Here is an 18971-nt window from a genome sequence, read left to right on the forward strand (position 1 = left end):
TTGTTCCACACAATAATATGTACTTTTAATTGTATTATTATTATTTACATTATTTGGGGGGGGGGGGGGGGGGGGGCAAACCCACTACAGTTCCCCCATGAGCCCACAAGGGGTCACGACCCCAACTTTGAATACCACTGGTTTTGGGTGCAGCTAGCCACACTTATGTAGCTAGCTACACTCATACAATAGAGTGACCGGTGAAGTGTACTTACACCAAGTTACTGAGTGACGCCAAGCTAATCTGTTGTTGTTGTTGTTGTTGCTGCTGTTGTTGTTGTTGCTGCTGTTGCTGCTGTTGAGACACTGCTGGTTGCTGTTGCCAGGTGGACATGTTGCTAGGCAGCAGCCCTGATGGCGTGAATGTCTGGAGCGCAGTGAGATCTGCACTTGTCAGCTGGTACTCTGAGATAGAGGGAAGGGGAGGGAGGGGGAGAGAGAGATAGAGAGAAAGGGAGAGAAATACTCACACATTGATCAAAGTGAATATGCATAGGATTCACTTATAGTGGTAAATTGTGCTCATTTCTGCCTTTGCCAATTAGGGCAATTATAGAGCAGACTGACAAAAAGAGAATAACTGAATAAACTAATCAAAAGTATTCACCCTTGTGTTTCTATCATCCACGGGTCCTAATACACTTGCTTTAATAAGACACACTACAGACATACAGTGTGTGCCCAATTGCCCGTGAGCAGAGAGTACCCTTGTCCTCTTTTACTCACCAGTGTTGTAGGTCGTCTGCATGGCGGAGAAGGGGGCTAGGAGACTGGGAGTCGCCACGGAAACCACTGGCGTGGACAGGTTCCCTTGAGAACCACCTAACCGCTGAGCATTCTGGAAAGACAGAGGACACAGGAAAGACTCTTGAACATCAGGAAGTAAAGACTTATTTTAAACCAAAAATGTTGTGCCCACGAGGTACCATGACATTCACTAACAGTATCAAATACAAACAAAGGTGGGAACATCCTGGCCTGTACGGTTCTTGACTTCTTTATGACACGGAAACACCAACATTCACGGCCACGTGAAAGAAGAGTTGGTAGAGGTGTTAGGAAGAGTTCCACTCAATGGAGAGTCATGCGGATTGAATGAGAGGCATGCATCGGGCAGAACAACCAGAGTGAGCAATAAAGTGATTGTGTTTATGTGTGTGTTGGTGCGGGGTGATAAGTGTGTGAGTCGGGGCTCAGATGCTCCAGGGGTGGAGGTCATTGTGCCATTGGTGTCACCTTGTAACAGTTTGTCCTAGTCAATGGATACACACACTCCAGAGAATACTGTAGACTACACACAATGACCTCCTCCTGCCCAACCCGACATGGATTACACACACATGGAGTTGACCCATGCACGTGCTAAGATACATACAATGCATTCACAGAGAGAGCTTTTGCTCCATTTTGGATTTACCACACATAGTATGTATACATGGCTACACACTATTCTATAACATACAGTACCAGTCAAAAGTTTGGACACACCTACTCCAGGGTTTCTTTATTTTTTCTATTTTCTACATTGTAGAATACTAGTGAAGACATCAAAACTATGAAATAACACACATATCAAAATATATTTTATATTTGAGATTCTTCAAAGTAGCCACCCTTTGCCTTGATGACAGCTTTGCAAAATCTTGGCATTTTATCAACCAGCTTCATTCTCTCAACCAGCTTCATGATGTAGTCTGGAATGCATTTCAATTAACAAGTGTGCCTTGTTAAAAGTTAATTTGTGGAATTTCTTTCCTTCTTAATGCGTTTGAGCCAATCAGTTGTGTTGCGACAAGGTAGGGGTGGTATACAGAAGATAGCCCTAATTGGTAAAAGACCAAGTCCATATTATGGCAAGAACAGATCAAATAAGCAAAGAGAAAAGACAGTCCATCATTACTTTAAGACATGAAGGCCAGTTAAACCATCAAGCGCTATGATGAAACTGGCTGCCACAGGAATGGAAGACCCAGAGTTCTCTGCTGCAGAGGATACGTTCAGTACAGTTAACTGCACCTCAGATTGTAGCCCAAATAAATGCTTCATAGTTCAAGTAACAGACATCTCAACATCAACTGTTCAGAGGAGACTGTGTGAATCAGGCCTTCATGGTCGAATTGCTGCAAAGAAATCACTACTAAAGGACATCAATAAGAAGAAGAGACTTATTTGGGCCAATAAACACGAGCAATGGACATTAGACTGGTGGAAATCTGTCCTTTGGTCTGATGAGTCCAAATTTGAGATTTTTGGTTCCAACCGCCGTGTCTTTGTGATCCACAAGAGTAAGTGAACGGATGATCTCCGCATGTGTGGTTCCCACCGTTAAGCATGGAGGTGGTGTGATGGTGTGGGGGTGCTTTGCTGGTGACACGGTCTATGATTTATTTAGAATTCAAGGCACACTTAACCATCATGGCTACCACAGCATTCTGCAGCCGGACGCCATCCCATCTGGTTTGCGCTTAGTGGGACTATCATTTGTTTTACAACAGGACAATGACCCAACACACCTCTAGGCTGTGTGAGGGCTATTTGACACTTTTTGGTTACCACATGATTCCATATGTGTTATTTCATAGTTTTGATGTCTTCACTATTATTCTACAATATAGAAAATAGTAAAAATAAAGAAAAACCCTGGAATGAGTAGGTGTGTCCAAACTTTTGACTGGTACTGTACATTGTACTGTGCTCCTATTCGATACTACACTGTAAGTACTGTATACTAATGATTTACTAATATACCAGTATGACAGTATATCAGTATGACACTCATGCCTGTGAGACCACAGTGTTGACACAGCAACCACAGTCAAGTCTAGGAGGAGTTTCTATTCACCTCACTCACCAACTCCAGCTCCTCATCGGTCTGCAGGGGGCAGTAGGACAGAGAACACGGGTTACAGCTCTGTACTAACCTGCTGATCTAGGATCAGCCCCCAATCCTAACCTTAACCATTGGGCTCATTAAGGGGAAATGCAAAACTGAACTCAGATCAGCATCCAGGGGGCTATTTCCTCACGCACTCACGAAAATATCAAATTCAGAACAGTAATTATGACGAGATGCACGGATGCATTTTGACGTCAATTCTTCTTTAGCACAGTCTAAAGCCACACTCAGTTTGAGTGCCAAAATCAACCTTTGAATTTAATCTTACTATAATTGCTGTCCTATTAATTGTTCAATTACTAATATATAAACTAATAATGACTCAGCATCTGTTTTGTAGAAAAATGTGAACTTCCGAGTGACACCACTCTGAGAAACAAAACGTTGTTCTTACTGTAGACATCCCAACCTCCTAAAATGTGTTGAGTTGAGTCACAATAATAAATAAATACCTCTCATATTTCAACCGTTTACAAATCAAACAGCGTACGCTTCGTTTTGGTATTAATGTTTATCTCAGAAGGAACAGAGATTTGACCTAGATAGTTTGTGTGTATGCATTGATATGTAGGCTGTGTGCCTTTTCATTTTTTTAAATGTAGTTCTGTCCTTGAGCTGTTCTTGTCTATTGATGTATTATGTCATTCTGTATTATGTTTCATGTTTTGTGTGGACCCCAGGAAGAGTAGCTGCTGCTTTTGCAACAGCTAATGGGGATCCTAATAAAATACCAAATACCAAAAATTCAGAAAGATTCAGCACCCCATTGTTTTGTGACTGGCGGGACACCAATGAAGCATTTATCAATGTGAGGAAACAACAGACTCAGTTTGGGCCAGTAGGGCTCCCGTAGTGGATCTCTCTGCGGCTCACCAGCTGCATCAGGCTCTTGCCGCTCTGGGAGGTGATGACCCGGAGATCAGGCTTGCGGCTGTTCACCATCTGAGGGCTGGGCGGAGGTGGAGACTTGGCCGGGACTACTTTCCCCAGGCTGTTGCCGTTGGAGACGGAGAGGAGGCCGGGGGAGGCCCTGGCACTGATGTAGCCGTTCGCTGGTTGAGAGGGAGACGGAGAGGAGATATTAATATGGTGTTAAGGAATGTATGGAGTGTTTATGTGGTGTGTGTATACCTCTCACTTACTGTAGGACAAATGTAACACTGTGAATAATAGCATGAATCTGTAAACATTACTCGTTTGACCCTTTCACGCATTACACTGTAACACTACAAAACGTCATAGCTTTTCTCTACAGGAGCAATGTCACACCTATGTCAACCCTACGGCATCCCTACAGTATGTCAACATTCAGACAGTCCCCTTTAGTTCATGTCATGTGACACACCCCTAAGAGAAACAACCTTTTGTTATTACTCAAGACATTCCAACCTCCTAATGTGTTGTTGTCTCATAAGACACAATAAAAAACGAATAAATACCTCTAATATTTGTATCGTTTACAAATCAAACAGCGTACGCTTCGTTTTGGTTTCACTCATTATGAAGGTCTATCCATCGAACGGCTCAATGGTGAGCAGTGTTAATCTGGGACAGCATCAAGCTACTCAGACAACAGCATTCCTTCTTGCCATGGGACAGACCGTCAGACTGATTTCCCCTTACTTGGTTAAAAGGAGAAGTTGACTCAAAGAAAGACAGGCTCACTGTGTGGATGGGGGAGCGGGGGACTTTCCCAGCACTGTCAGGAACACAACCAGGCAAACACAGACAGTAGACACACAGACAGAGAGAGAGAGAGAGAGAGAGAGAGAGAGAGAGACAGAGAGAGAGATACAAGAGACATACGCACATACTGTGGGCAGACACACAGTCAGACGCACAACTACGCACGCACGCTCACACAATCCCTAGAGCTGGGCAGGGTTCTGCGACAGCAGATAAAAGTTGCTCCATGACGTGTCCCAGATGCTACCAGCATGTGACACCGTTTCATCTCAGTCACACATACTTCAGTTCGTTCACACACACACACACACCACACACACACACACACACACACACACACACACACACACACACACACACACACACACACACACACACACACACACACACACACACACACACACACACACACACACACACACACACACACACACACGGGTGGCAAGGAGAGAAAGATGTTTGTTCCAGACTCATTTGTGGCAGCAGTATCAATAACACACTACCTCCATCAAACATACAAATGCGTAACAGTTATCATAAGTTTGCTCACGCCATTCACAACTGAATAGAGAACTCTGGGCAGCCAGTGAAGGTAACTTTGTACTGGGGTGTTTAGGGATTGGAATATGGGAATTTAGGTGAGTGTGAGCCACAGCCGAGGGAAAAGTGGAACAGGGCGATGGTGGCTTTTTGTGTTGTACCCGACCTAGCAGACACAGACACTCGCTCAGTCCTTCCTCTAAGAAACCGGACACTCACTCATCTACCCCAGCAATAGAGGGAGAAGGAGGAGGAGAAAGAACGTGTGTTAGTCAGATGTTGGCCCCAGGCCCTGGGCTCTTTGAACAACAGGGCTCTAGAGTGTAAGAATTCACATTCATTATGTGTCTATGTGAATGTTCATCCATGCATGTATTTGTGTAAGTATACAGTTGAAGTCGGAAGTTTACATACACCTTAGCCAAATACATTTAAACTCAGTTTTTCACAATTCCTGACATTTAATCCAAGTAAAAATTCCCTGTCTTAGGTCAGTTAAGATCACAACTTTATTTTAAGAATGTGAAATGTCAGAATAATAGTAGAGAAATTTATTTATTTCAGCTTTTATTTCTTTCATCACATTCCAAGTGGGTCAGAAGTTTACATACGCTCAATTAGTATGTGGTAGCATTGCCTTTAAATTGTTTAACTTGGGTCAAACATTTCGGGTAGCCTTCCACAAGCTTCCCACAATAAGTTGGGTGAATTTTGGCCCATTCCTCCTGACAGAGCTGGTGTAACTGAGTCAGATTTGTAGGCCTCTATGCTTACACACGCTTTTTCAGTTCTGCCCACAAATCTTCTATGGGATTGAGGTCATGGCTTTGTGATGGCCACTCCAATACCTTGACTTTGTTGTCCTTAAGCCATTTTGCCACAACTTTGGAAATATGCTTGGGGTCATTGTCCATTTGGAAGACCCATTTGCGACCAAGCTTTAACTTCCTGACTGATGTCTTGAGATGTTGCTTCAATATATCCACATCATTTTCCTCCCTCATGATGCCATCCTTTTTGTGAAGTGCACCAGTCCCTCCTGCAGCAAATCACCCCCACAACATGATGCTGTTCTTCGGCTTGCAAGCCTCCCCCTTTTTCCTCCAAACATAACGATGGTCATTATGGCCAAACAGTTATATTTTTGTTTCATCAGACCAGAGGACATTTCTCCAAAAAGTACGATCTTTGTCCCCATGTGCAGTTGCAAACCGTAGTCTGGCTTTTTAATGGCGGTTTTGGAGCAGTGGCTTCTTCCTTGCTGAGCGGCCTTTCAGGTTATGTCGATATAGGACTCATTTTACTGTGGATATAGATACTTTTGTAGCTGTTTCCTCCAGCATCTTCACAAGGTCCTTTGCTGTTGTTCTGGGATTGATTTGCACTTTTCGCACCAAAGTACGTTCATCTCTAGAAGACCGAACGCGTCTCCTTCCTGAGCGGTATGACGGCTGCGTGGTCCCATGGTGTTTATACTTTCGTACTGTTGTTTGTACAGATGAACGTGGTACCTTCAGGCGTTTGGAAACTGCTCCCAAGGATGAACCAGACTTGTGGAGGTCTACAATTTTTTTCTGAGGTCTTGGCTGATTTCTTTTGATTTTCCCATGATGTCAACCAAAGAGGCAGTGAGTTTGAAGGTAGGCCTTGAAATACATCCACAGGTACACCTCCAATTGACTCAAATTATGTCAATTAGCCTATCAGAAGCTTCTAAAGCCATGACATAATTTTCTGGAATTTTCCAAGCTGTTTAAAGGCACAGTCAACTTAGTGTATGTAAACGTCTGACCTACTGGAATTGTGATACAGTGAATTATAAGTGAAATAATCTGTCTGTAAACAATTGTTGGAAAAATGACTTGTGTCATGCACAAAGTAGATGTCCTAACCAACTTGCCAAAACTATAGTTTGTTAACAAGAAATTTGTGGAGTGGTTGAAAAAACAGTTTTAATGACTCCAACCTAAGTGTATGTAAACTTCTGACTCCAACTGTACTTTCATGTATGTTTCTAAGTGTTTATGTGTTGTATGTATGCATCACCATATCTGTTTTAGTGTATACCTGTGTGAGTGTATGTGCTGTGTGAGTGTGAGTGTGTGTGTGTGTGTTCTCTCTCCCAGGTTCTACTCCTATTACACCCAGTGCCGGGTGTGGGAATCTCAGGAATGCCGGGTGACGTCAATGGTGACATTCCCTGAGCCCAGAGCCTGGTTCTGTGTTCAACAGCTGAGAACGACAGAGCGAGGGGGAGGAGGACGGGATGTGGAGAGAGGAGGGGGAAGAGAGAGAGAGAGAGAGAGAGACAGCGGGCTAGCAGGGTGAGTCACTTGAGCTGCGTCTTGGGACCACTGCTCTGTTTACTGCACTGGAGGGTTACTGAGACAACCCCAGTTTAGCGAGAGAAAGGCATTGTGACTACTGTGGTCCCTGTTCCATGACTTTGTGACTTGGGTCTGATTCTGAAACTTCAGATATGAGTGTGTAACTCATTGTCGTACGAGTCCTTCATTGATATCAATGTGAAAGCCGAACCTATGCTCACAAAATGTAAATTAAGATTTGTCACAAATAGAAAGTCATAAATAGAAAAACATATTCTTCTCAATACAATAATACAGTCATTCAGTTTTGGGGAAGATATTGTAGCACAATATCTGATAATATTGTCATCTACCACTGACTGTATGCCGAGAGGAATTAGATTAGAAGTGAGGCTCTGGCCGGTGTCAAAGTCACCTCTGAGGAGATGGTTCTGCCAAGACAAGGTACAGTTTGAACCAGGAGGGATTGGAGTGTGTGTGTGTGGAAGGGGGGGGGACATGGGGGAACAGCTGCGATAGAGGGAGAGAAGTACAGACAGAGGGAGGGAGAAAGCAGTGTCAGGGGAGACAGAAGGGGGGTGAGGAGACGGTGGAGATGCTAGGCCAGAGTGTTCATGTCATTCATGTCTCTACCCCTCTTTCTCCCTTTTATCCTCAGTCTTTCATTCTCTCTCGTTCTCTTTCCCATCAACCCCCTGGGCTTTTTACAAGTGGCTTTCCTGTGACCCTCAGCTGTCGCTGGCCAACAGGTGTGTGTGTATGTGTGTGTTTGAGTACATAAGTGTCAGTGTTTGTGGCGGTTGCCATCGACCAGCTATCCTGACGTCTTTTTCTCTTCCATCAAACAGTGGAGTCTGTCCCAAAGTGTAATCCATACACCTTTTATGCTTTACTATAACCCACAACTCCCATCACGTCAAGGAAAGACATGAAGGGTCAAAACTAACAAGCTAATAATCTATTGTCACAGCTACAACAGAGAGACGCAGTTCACTGTGTATACGGTATCATCTTATTTGCTAAGTAAAAACTACTCAAACACAACTAGGTATTTTAGCAGAAGTAGACGTCACTTACGAACTGGGCTCGGGCATCCTCCGTTGGAGTTGTTCAGTTCACCTCCTAATAGAGCACCTGTGGAGGGAAGAACAGAAGACGACGGCCATGTTGAAAAGGACAAGTTGCACATACGAGTGGATGTGAATGGTAACAATTGCTAAGAAAACATGAAGAACATGAACAATGCTGAATCCATAACATTGATGCTGTTCATCGACTACAGCTCAGACTTCAACACCATAGCGCCCGTCAAGCTCGTCACCAAGTTCAGGAACCTGGGACTGAACACCTCCCTAGATCCTGGACTTCCTGATGGATAAACTTCAGGTGGTAAGAGTAGGCAACAATACCTAAGCCACGCTGATCCTTAACAGGGGGCCCCCCAAGGGTGTGTGCTTAGCCCCATCTTGTACTCCCTGTTCACCCACGACTGTGTGGCCACGCACAACTAACTCCATCATCAAGTTTGCTGATGACACGACGATGGTAGGCCTGATCACTAACGGCGATGAGACAGCCTACAGGGAGGAGGTCAGAGACCTGGCAGTGTGGTGCCAAGACAACAACCTCTCCCTCAACGTCAGCAAGACCAAGGAGCTGATTGTGGACTACAGGAAACCGGAGCGGGTGCACACCCCAATCCATATCGACGGGGCCGCAGTGGAGAGGGTCAAGAGCTTCAAGTTCCTCAGTGTTCACATTACTGAGGACTTAACATGGTCCTCTGACACCAGCACAGATGTGGGTGAAACGATTTGGCAGAGCCCCTCAGATCCTTAGGAACATTTACAGCTGCACCATCGAGAGCATCCTGTCTGGTATGGCAACTGCACCACCCTCGACAGGAAGGCCCTACAGAGGGCGGTGCAGACAGCCAAGTGCATCATTAGGGTTGAGCTCCCAGCCATCCAGGACGTACATGCTAGGCAGTGTCTGAGAAAGGCCTGAAAGATTACCAAAGCTTATATCCCTTGGCCATAAGACTGTTCATTGGCTAACAACTACTGCTCCCCCTCACACCTCCCCTGCTGCTAAAATGATTATTGATTAGATCTATTACTACCACTACGCTGCTGCTCATTGATTATTGATTGTCATTACCATTTATCCAGTTTACATGTATATATTACCATTAGTATATTACCATAAGTATTTATATATTCCTGCTACCAGTCACTTTTCAGCCCTGTTTACATGTACACTGAGTATACCAAACATTATGAACACCTTCCTAATATTGAGTTGCACCACCCTGTTGCCTTCAGAACAGCTTCAACTCATCGGGGCATGGACTCTACAAGGTGTCGAAAGCGTTCCACAGGGATGCTGGCCCATGTTGACTCCAACGCTTACCACAGTTGTGTCAAGTTGGCTGGATGTCCTTTGGGTGGTGGACCGTTCTTGATACACACGGGAAACTGTTGAGCGTGGAAAACCCAGCTGCGTTGCAGTTCTTGACACAAACCAATGCGCTTGCCACCTACCGGACCCCGTTCATAGGCATTTAAATATTTTGTCTTGCCCTTTCACCCTCTGAATTGCACACATACACACTCCGTGTCTCAAGGCTTAAAAATCCTTCTTTAACCTGTCTCCTCCCCTTCATCTACACTGATTGAAGTGGATTTAACAAGTGACATCAATAAGGGATCACAGCCTTCACCTGGTCAGTCTGTCATAAAAAGGGCAGGTGTTCTTAATGTTTTGTATAATCCGCCAATCACGCCTTCATTTACACTCTTGAGCGTGCGCACACACACACACAACTTATGCTGCTGCCATACTGTTTACTATTATTATTATCATCATCTATCCTACTACCAGACACTCCTAATCCCTGCCTACATGTACAGTACATCTCAAATACTCCAGTATCCCTGCACATGTTGTATTGGCACTGCCCCCGTATATAGCTTCCTCTCTTATTTCTCCTGTTTTTTATTTTGTATTATTAGTTATACTATTTTGATAATGCATTTTTTCAAAATTACTGCACTGTTGTGTATGGGTTGCAAGTTAAGCATGTCACTGTACTTGTGCATGTGACAAATAAAACGTGAACTTGTGATGAAGTCAACCATTAACCACCGTCCACTCTGTTCCTTACCTGCGCTGGCCGGTCGCTGTGGTAACCCTGGAGACCCAGTGTTCCTCTGGAGAGATGGTTGCTGTGGTGACAGCAGGCGGGGATCTGTGAGGGTGGAGGTGACGAAGGAGGTGGTGACCAGGCCGCCAGAGTTACTGAACTGGAGAGCGTTCTGATTGGACACTGGCACCGTGACGGGCATGGAGAAGGTGGGCTGTGGGACGGCTGACTGGAGGAGAGATAGGAAGAGGGGCTTAGAAATGTAACCGCACGATGGGCACATATATAATGTTAAAGACACTAACACACACTCTCAGAAGCATGTGCACGCACAAGCACACACAAGTGTGGAAACAAGAAGCTGAAAAAGTGTTTGCTTTCAGATCACATGCAAGGTTATGTGTACATCATAAAAGCTACATGGGATTGTTATTGCATTGGTTATTGGTGACATGTCATATTATACATCTCATGACCTCACATAGTTTCTCTTCAATTTTCCCTGCAATTAAAGATACTATGGGGGGGGAAGTCTTTGTTTGTCTGTTTTTTTTATTATATTTTTGCACAGAGCTTGGAAATTTGAGTATCTGATATGTAGCCTCTACCTGAGAAGTTGACTGCTAATTTTCTAACTTTTACCTTGAAGTAAACGTTTATCCTTAAAAATGTATATAACTAGTCACTAAAACGTTCTCTAAAGTATCAAGGACTGCTTTCTCAAAGTATAAGAAGTGTAGTTAGCAAATAGCTTTGAACAGGTCCTGAGTCAGCTAAATAATACTAGCCGTGTGACCCAGCCGAACACCAGGTCCTAGTCAGAGACAGGACCCAGGCGAGGGTTGTCCACTCTTCTGCCTGTAACCCATTTCACCCTGTTTTCCTCATCATGGCAGAAAGCAGGCAGGGCCTCTATATATAGAATATGGGCCAAGCGTGGCCTGGTACTGTATGTGCTGAGTGGGACCCAGTTTAAAGAGAGAGAAAGAAGATGCTCTACTCTGTCCATCATATCGACCTTCCTTCCCGTTAGCCTACAGCGTATTCCACAAGTTTACATCTGGGATCTATGTGTGATGCTATACAGGGGAAGAAAGGAGAGCAGAGGAGACTAAGTTCTTTTGATATTGTGTGTTTTGTATTGTATCTGTCATAATCTGATAAGAGTCCTGTCATTCTTGTGACAAACTATTTGTCAATGTGGCGAGACTGAGTGTAACCTTTTCCTTTCTTTATAGCATTTTAGTAGACTGAGTATTAGTCTGTGTCTGCATTATCCTGTTCTAGTTACGAACAACAACAGTGCTAGGTAACGTAAAGACAGAAAGGCATCCGGGCTGTCACTAGTGCTGTAGCTCTTCTGACCCATTAGACCTGCGAGGGTGTCATGTCACGTACACAACTTCACTCAATATGCTGTATATGGCACAAATGTTCAGGGTACTATGGTGACAAAACCAATCTGCCTTGGACTCCACAGTAATAGAGATGTCTCAAATCCCAGAGCACCAGAAACTGAGAGAGAAAGAGGCAGAGAAAGAAAGAAAGCGCAAGTGAGGGTAGGGGAGAGAAGAAAAAAAAGAGAAAAGAGAAATAAAGAGAAAGACAAAGAAAGACAGAGAGAGAGACAGAGAAAGCCCAAATGGGTAAGCCTACTGGGCATGCTGGTGGGCAGGTCTGGCGTCTGGAGAGGTAGTCTACAATATAAGGCAGAAGGTTACAGCACTGCAGCACTGCACACTGGCCAGGCAGAGAGGAGGGAGGGATGGATGGATGGGTGGAGGGATGGAAGTGGGGTTAGTGTGAGGGGGCAGAGGTGTGGAAACGTGGAGCATACAACACTGGGACAGCACTTCCTACATACACTTATCGTACACTCATTAAAATACTGTTTAATACTACACTGATGTACACTAAACTGTGCTGTGCCATTTGGACAGATATCTCTTGGATAACAAGTTATTCAGTGGTATTGCTAAGTTAGGTCAGATAACTGTCAGTGTGCATAATCTTAATACTAGAGTAGAGTGACTCATTCATTGTGTCAAGTGCGTGGCATTATAACGGCCCTAAAATGAATCATATTGGATAAATAATAGTCTTTCAGCTTTTCCTCGGGCTAAGTGGGTTCATTGAAGGCAGCTCAAGGCCTTCAACAGCATAACAAAAAACAAACCTATTTTTCTCAGCGGCGCGCTACATTGGTGTATTTCCTAGATGCGAGGGTATCAGAATGAATTAAACTCATGCCCTACTTTCCTTCCCTCCCTCTTGTCCTAGAAGCCTTTGAAAGTTTCCCTTTCAACTTTAGGAAACGTCTCATCCTATTTGTTAGCAGTGATGGATTAAAACCACAAAAACAACTTTCGAACAACGTTCGGTTGACCTTTAAAGGTCCTTGATATTTGACTACAATGTTGATCTCACCAGTGAATACTCTGTATAATGCAATTAGATCGAATCGTTTCACAAAAATAATGCTCAGCTTTTATCTTAGTATTGTTGGAATACAGGAGGGAAAACAAGCGCTTTAAAGATTTCTAAAATAACTTCAAATGACAGAGAAATAAGGAAAATTTGTCTCTCTTTGTAGTACAAAGTTTCTGACAGTCACAGTCAATTTCAAACAAACAACACATAACATTGCAAACAATATTAAGGAACATCTCTTAAATCTGAAAAGCTAAATCAGCTGTGTCACCAATTGGCAAGTTCCAGTCTTGCCTTATAATCCTGTACATCCCTATAGCCTGCCTAGCCTCCCTATGCTCCCTAGCACTTTCTACTCGACTCCGGGGATTGCAGTACGAGTGGGATTAAGCGTGTATATCCCAGCCCCCTAGCTGTCATGTTGGTAGATTATGATGCTGTTGAGGGAGATTGGTGCTGTATGCTTCCGTTTGCTACAGTAGGCCCTGTGAAAGGTGTGCCGGGCAAGGTGGGGGATGGGAGGCCAAAGCCAGTGCAAGCTTGCTTCCAATCGTCTGGGGTGGGAGCTACACTCTCCAGGGGGTGGCAGAATGAATTCTATTCTTCTTCTTTCTACTCAGAAATGCTTTTAGGAGTTATTTCAGCTCACCACAAACACCAAAGTGTTGGAGATACGGCTTAGGTTAAATTCAGGATAAGTGGTATTCACTGAATTCATTCAATAGAGAGACAAACTTTTTTGCTGAACCGCTGCTTTAATGTAACTGAGTGGTTGGGTGTGTGATAATATTATCAGTTTTGGAGAACAAAACCTTTCCATCACCATTGGGTTTTTTGTCTTAGTGACAATATCCTGCATAATACAGATTACGCAATACATTGTAGTACATGTTGTATAATACATTCTAAAAAACCAGGGCTTAAGTCAGGGATAGGTGTGTATATCTCCAGTTCAGCTCATCCTGTGAGCAGTAAAAAGTCCTTCACATTGGCCCGACGGGAACTCGATAGACAAAGTCCCATCCCTCGTGACCAATAGGGAGGCCAGATCAGACAGGAAGCCTGGTTGAAATTGAGTGCTCCTCATTAAACTGACGTTAATGGCATTATTGAGCCCTGGTGGAAAATAATGAATCATAAAAAAATTGGCACCGGAGAGAGGAATAAAAGAGGCAATGAACCGTGGCAGCGTGCCAATTACGAGGCAGCCCTGGAGAGTGTCTGACAAACACCCTGGAAAATGAGGAACGGCCTATCCAAACCTAGATGGTCACACTTTATCTGTAAAACTAACGCCCTTGAAAAGCATTCATTTGTACCATTCTTCTCACACTAACAATGGGGTGACAATGAATAATGAGAAGTATTGCTTTGAATGTGTTATGCCCCGTTTACCATGGCTTCCTCATATGCCACTTTTATGTAGTCTTTATGAAATCTGTCAATAGCTTATGAATGATTCCTGAGATCTGTGACCACTCTCCAATCAGACTGTTGAGCTCCGCGCCCCGACATCCTTGCCCGGGCACACACGATCAGAGGGGGATTGTGGGTACAGAGGTGGGTGAGAGATGGAGAGGAGTGGGGGGTGGTGGGGTGCTCTGTGAGTATTTGGGTTGCTGTCTGCAACCGGATCTGGGTAAAATCCAGTCCGGTCCGGTAACACAGCAGTTCTGGTACAGCTCACGGTACTCACTGACAGCCTATAGCTCTGCATCATTTTATCAAACTCCTCGTCAATTTTTTTGTATTTCTCCTCAGTGTGGGGGGTGAGGGAGAAGGGCTCCTCAGGGTCTGGGCTCTCTGAGTCCCGGTGCTCTTTCTTGTTCAGAGCCTTGGTCCGTTCGTTCCCACAACGGAGAGAGGAGAGGAGAGAGAGGGAGGTTAGAGAACGTGACGAGAGGACAATGGTACTCACGCCATAGCGCTTGAACAGGATATCCAGGTCCTCGTTCTTGCGGTACTTGTCATCGTTTAACGGGCTTTGGTCGATGGAGTCGTCGCCGTCCGGCTCGGGGCTGTTGCAACCGTTAAAGCCTTTCTTTCGCAACGTCTGAAGCGGTTAGAGGAGGAAGAAGAAGAGGAAGGAGGAAAACATTTCATTTTCATGCACAATTATGTCAACAACACCCATTAACCAGACTGTACCACCATTTAAATTCTAATAATGATAAGGAAAAGAACAGCGATGGCATTCGAACAAAACCAGTAACATGATTCTGAGCCTCAGATAATATTTAAAATCGATCCATTCCAGGAAGGTCAATGTCAATGTTCACAACATCTATGACCGTTTCGAAGCTAACCCCCTTTAAAGGTCTACTCTACACAAATCAACAAAGATGTCTGAAATAAGGAGTTATCACTGGACAATGACTAACATTTTCAACAACAATTTTCATCCACACACACACACACACACACACACACACACACACACACACACACACACACACACACAGTTCAAAAGTTTGGGGTCAATTAAAAATGTCTTTGTTTGATGAAAGAAAAGCAAATGTTTTGTCCATTAAAATAACATGATCACACAGTTTATTTTAAGAATGTGAAATGCCAGAAAAATAGTAGAGAATGATTTATTTCAGCTTTTATTTCTTTCACCACATTCCCAGTGGGTCAAAAGTTTACATACACTCAATTAGTATTTGGTAGCATAGCCTTTAAATTGTTTAACTTGGGTCAAGGGGGGAAGAGGAAGGCACCTTGGGAGTGTTTAGGCAAGAGGCCTGCGGGCATACATATACCTGTAGTATGTACTCTGTCTATGCACACTAGGTAAGACCTGGGCAGACCACCCCCTGTATTTTGGTTAGCACACCAGGTGGCATTAAGAATAAGTAAGTAGGGGGTAGGTAAGGTAGGAGAGGGGGCTCTTTAACTTTAACTTTCTTTGCTTTGGTTCCGTCCAGCCCTTTTTCCCCAAATTACCGTGTGAAGGAAGAATAAATTCCCTGTAAACGGTAATATTCTCTGCCTCTGTCATCCTTACCCGCACCTACAGTCACATACCTCTTTCACTCCACGGGGAGTTGAGTGTAGCAGGGTGTTGCGTTCTCTCTTCCAAGAGGCGTACGTAACATAATGGGGCTCATCCGGGATCATTAAACCCACCGGACCCTGCTGCTCTGAGCTCTCTGTGATTGAGGTGTGCTGGTAGGTTGTGAGTTTGGATGACTTGTTTAGTTACGCGTGTCCAGTAGGCTGCTGTGTACCATGGCTGCCTCAACAGTCTCCCAGTTTATTGAAGCGCCCTCTGTTGATCGTTTGGTGGGGTTGCGTAAAGTGGACTTTTGCGCCATAGCTGATCATTATGGAATCTTCGTCCCTGAGAAAGCCCGAAAGGCTGAGCTTTTGGTGCTAGTCAGGGAGGGTTCATTTCTCGTTGAAAGATGAGGAGAGGGAGGCTTCAGGAGAGGAGACAGGTAGACCTTCCGATGCCATGTCGGGGGACGGCGCGGAGGAAGGAGTTGCTCGTACACCCTTTACATTGCCCCGATATGACCCTTTATCTTCTGCTTCGGGTCGTTCAGACAGGACTGCAAGGCTAAAGGTGAGGCTGGCCCGTTTGTAAATGGAGCAAAAAGATAGACAGATTAAGTTTGATGTAGAAATTAGGAAAATGAAAATCGACAAGGAGGTGAGGATCCGACAACTGGAGCTAGACGCTGGCTCCAATGCGATTCCACAACCTGCCCGTCATCAAGCCCACTTCGATGTGAGTAAAAATATTGCTTTCGTCCCTCCATTTCGGGAGTCGGAAGTTGATGACTATTTCTCTGCGTTTGAGTGTGTGGCCATTGCGCTGCATTGGCCACTCGAGGTTTGGCCGCTCCTGTTGCAATGTAAATTGTCTGGGAAAGCCCAGGAAGTAGTAGCTGCTCTCTCCCTGGAAGACAGTTTACAGTGCAATATAGTTAAAACAACCGTGTTGCATGCTTATGAGTTGGTGCCTGAAGCTTATAGGCAGCGCTTCAGGAACCACAAAAAAACCTCAACGTACGTTTGTTGAGATTGATTAAAATAGAGACTCTCTGTCCCTAGCACTGGTGTTCTCCAATACCTTGACTTTGTCCTTAAGCCATTTTGCCACAACTTTGGAAGTATGCTTGGGGTCATTGTCCATTTGGAAAACCCATTTGCGACCAAGCTTTAACTTCCTGAATGATGTCTTGAGATGTTGCTTCAAAATATCCAAATACTTTTCCTCCCTCATACAGCTATCCTTTTTGTGAAGTGCACCAGTCCCTACTGCAGCAAATCACCCCCACAACATGATGCTGCCACCCCCGTGCTTCACAGTTGGGGTGATGTTCTTCGGCTTACAAGCCTCCCTCCTTTTCCTCCAAACATAACGATGGTCATTATGGCCAAACAGTTCTATTTTTGTTTAATCAGACCAAAGGACATTTCTCCAAAAAGTATGATCTTTGTCCCCATGTGCAGTTGCAAACCGGAGTCTGGATTTTTTTATGGCGGTTTTGGAGCTGTGGCTTCTTCCTTGCTGAGCGGCCTTTCAGGTTATGTCGATATAGGACTCGTTTTACTGTGGATATAGATACTTTTGTACCGGTTTCCTCCATTATCTTCACAAGGTCCTTTGCTGTTGTTCTGGGATTGATTTGCACTTTTCGTACGTTCATCTCTAGGAGAAAGAACGCGTCTCCTTCCTGAGCGGTATGACGGCTGCGTGGTCCCATGGTGTTTATACTTGCGTACTATTGTTTGTACAGATGAACGTGGTAACTTCAGGCATTTGGAAATTGCTCCCAAGGAGGAACCAGACTTGTGGAGGTCTACAATTTTTTTCTGAGGTCTTGGTTGATTTATTTAGATTTTCCCATGATGTCAAGCAAAGAGGCACTGATTTCGAAGGTAGGCCTTGAAATACATCCACAGGTACACCTTCAATTGACTCAAATGATGTCAATTAGCCTATCAGAAGCTTCTAAAGCCATGATGACATTTTCTGGAATTTTCCAAGCTGTTTAAAGTCAGTCAACTTAGTGTATGTAAACTTCTGACCCACTGGAATTGTGATACAGTGAATTATAAGTGAAATAATCTGTCTGTAAACAATTGTTGGAAAAATTACTTGTCATGCACAAAGTAGATGTCCTAACTGACTTGCCAAAACTATAGTTTGTTAACAAGAAATTTGTGGAGTGGTTGAAAAACGAGTTTTAATGACTCCAACCTGAGTGTATGTAAACATCCGACTTCAACTGTGCGTAGGCGTACCAAGGCCCATTTTCAGCAACCATCACTCGTGTTCCAATGGCACGTTGTGTTAGCTAATCCAAGTTTATCATTCTAAAAGGCAAATTGATCATGAGAGAACCCTTTTGCAATTATGTTAGCACAGCTGAAAACTGTTGTTCTGATTTAAGAAGCAATACAACTGGCCTTCTTTAGACTAGTTGAGTATCTGGAGCATCAGCATTTGTGCGTTTGATTACAGGCTCAAAATGGCCATAAACAAAGACCTTTCTTCTGAAACTCGTCACTCTATTCTTTTTCTGAGAAATTGCCAAGAAACTGAAGATCTTGTACAACGCTGTGTACTACTCACAGAACAGAACAGCACAAACTGGCTCTAACCAGGATAGAAAGATGAGTGGGAGGCCCCAGGGCACAACTGAGCAAGAGGACCAGTACATTAGTGTCTAGTTTGAGAAACCGACACCTCACAAGTCCCCAACTGGCAGCTTCATTAAATAGTACCTGCAAAACACGAGTCTCAACGTCAACAGTGAAGAGGCTACTCCGGGATGCTGGCCTTCTAAACAGAGTTCCTCTGTCCAGTAACTGTTCTTTTGCCCATCTTAATCTTTTATTTTTATTGGCCAGTCTGAGTTATGGCTTTCTCTTTGCAACTATGCCTAGAAGGCCAGCATCCCGGAGTCGCCTCTTCACTGTTGACTGGTGTTTT

General features: G+C 44.2%; 1 protein-coding gene across 1 annotated transcript in view; it reads right to left on the reverse strand.

Moving 5' to 3' along the window:
* Positions 1 to 18971, reverse strand: part of LOC120031208 (myocyte-specific enhancer factor 2D homolog) — a 78948-nt gene that overhangs the window by 9739 nt on the left and 50238 nt on the right. Inside the window, exons 4-9 of the mRNA XM_038976853.1 lie at positions 14943 to 15077; positions 10616 to 10823; positions 8527 to 8583; positions 3770 to 3948; positions 727 to 838; positions 216 to 405 (exon numbers count right to left, since the gene is read on the reverse strand). Coding sequence (XP_038832781.1) covers positions 216 to 405; positions 727 to 838; positions 3770 to 3948; positions 8527 to 8583; positions 10616 to 10823; positions 14943 to 15077 — 881 coding nt within the window. The remainder of the gene's footprint in view (positions 1 to 215; positions 406 to 726; positions 839 to 3769; positions 3949 to 8526; positions 8584 to 10615; positions 10824 to 14942; positions 15078 to 18971) is intronic.

This window comes from Salvelinus namaycush, chromosome 37 (assembly GCF_016432855.1).
Source record: "Salvelinus namaycush isolate Seneca chromosome 37, SaNama_1.0, whole genome shotgun sequence".
Taxonomy (NCBI): Eukaryota; Metazoa; Chordata; class Actinopteri; order Salmoniformes; family Salmonidae; genus Salvelinus; species Salvelinus namaycush.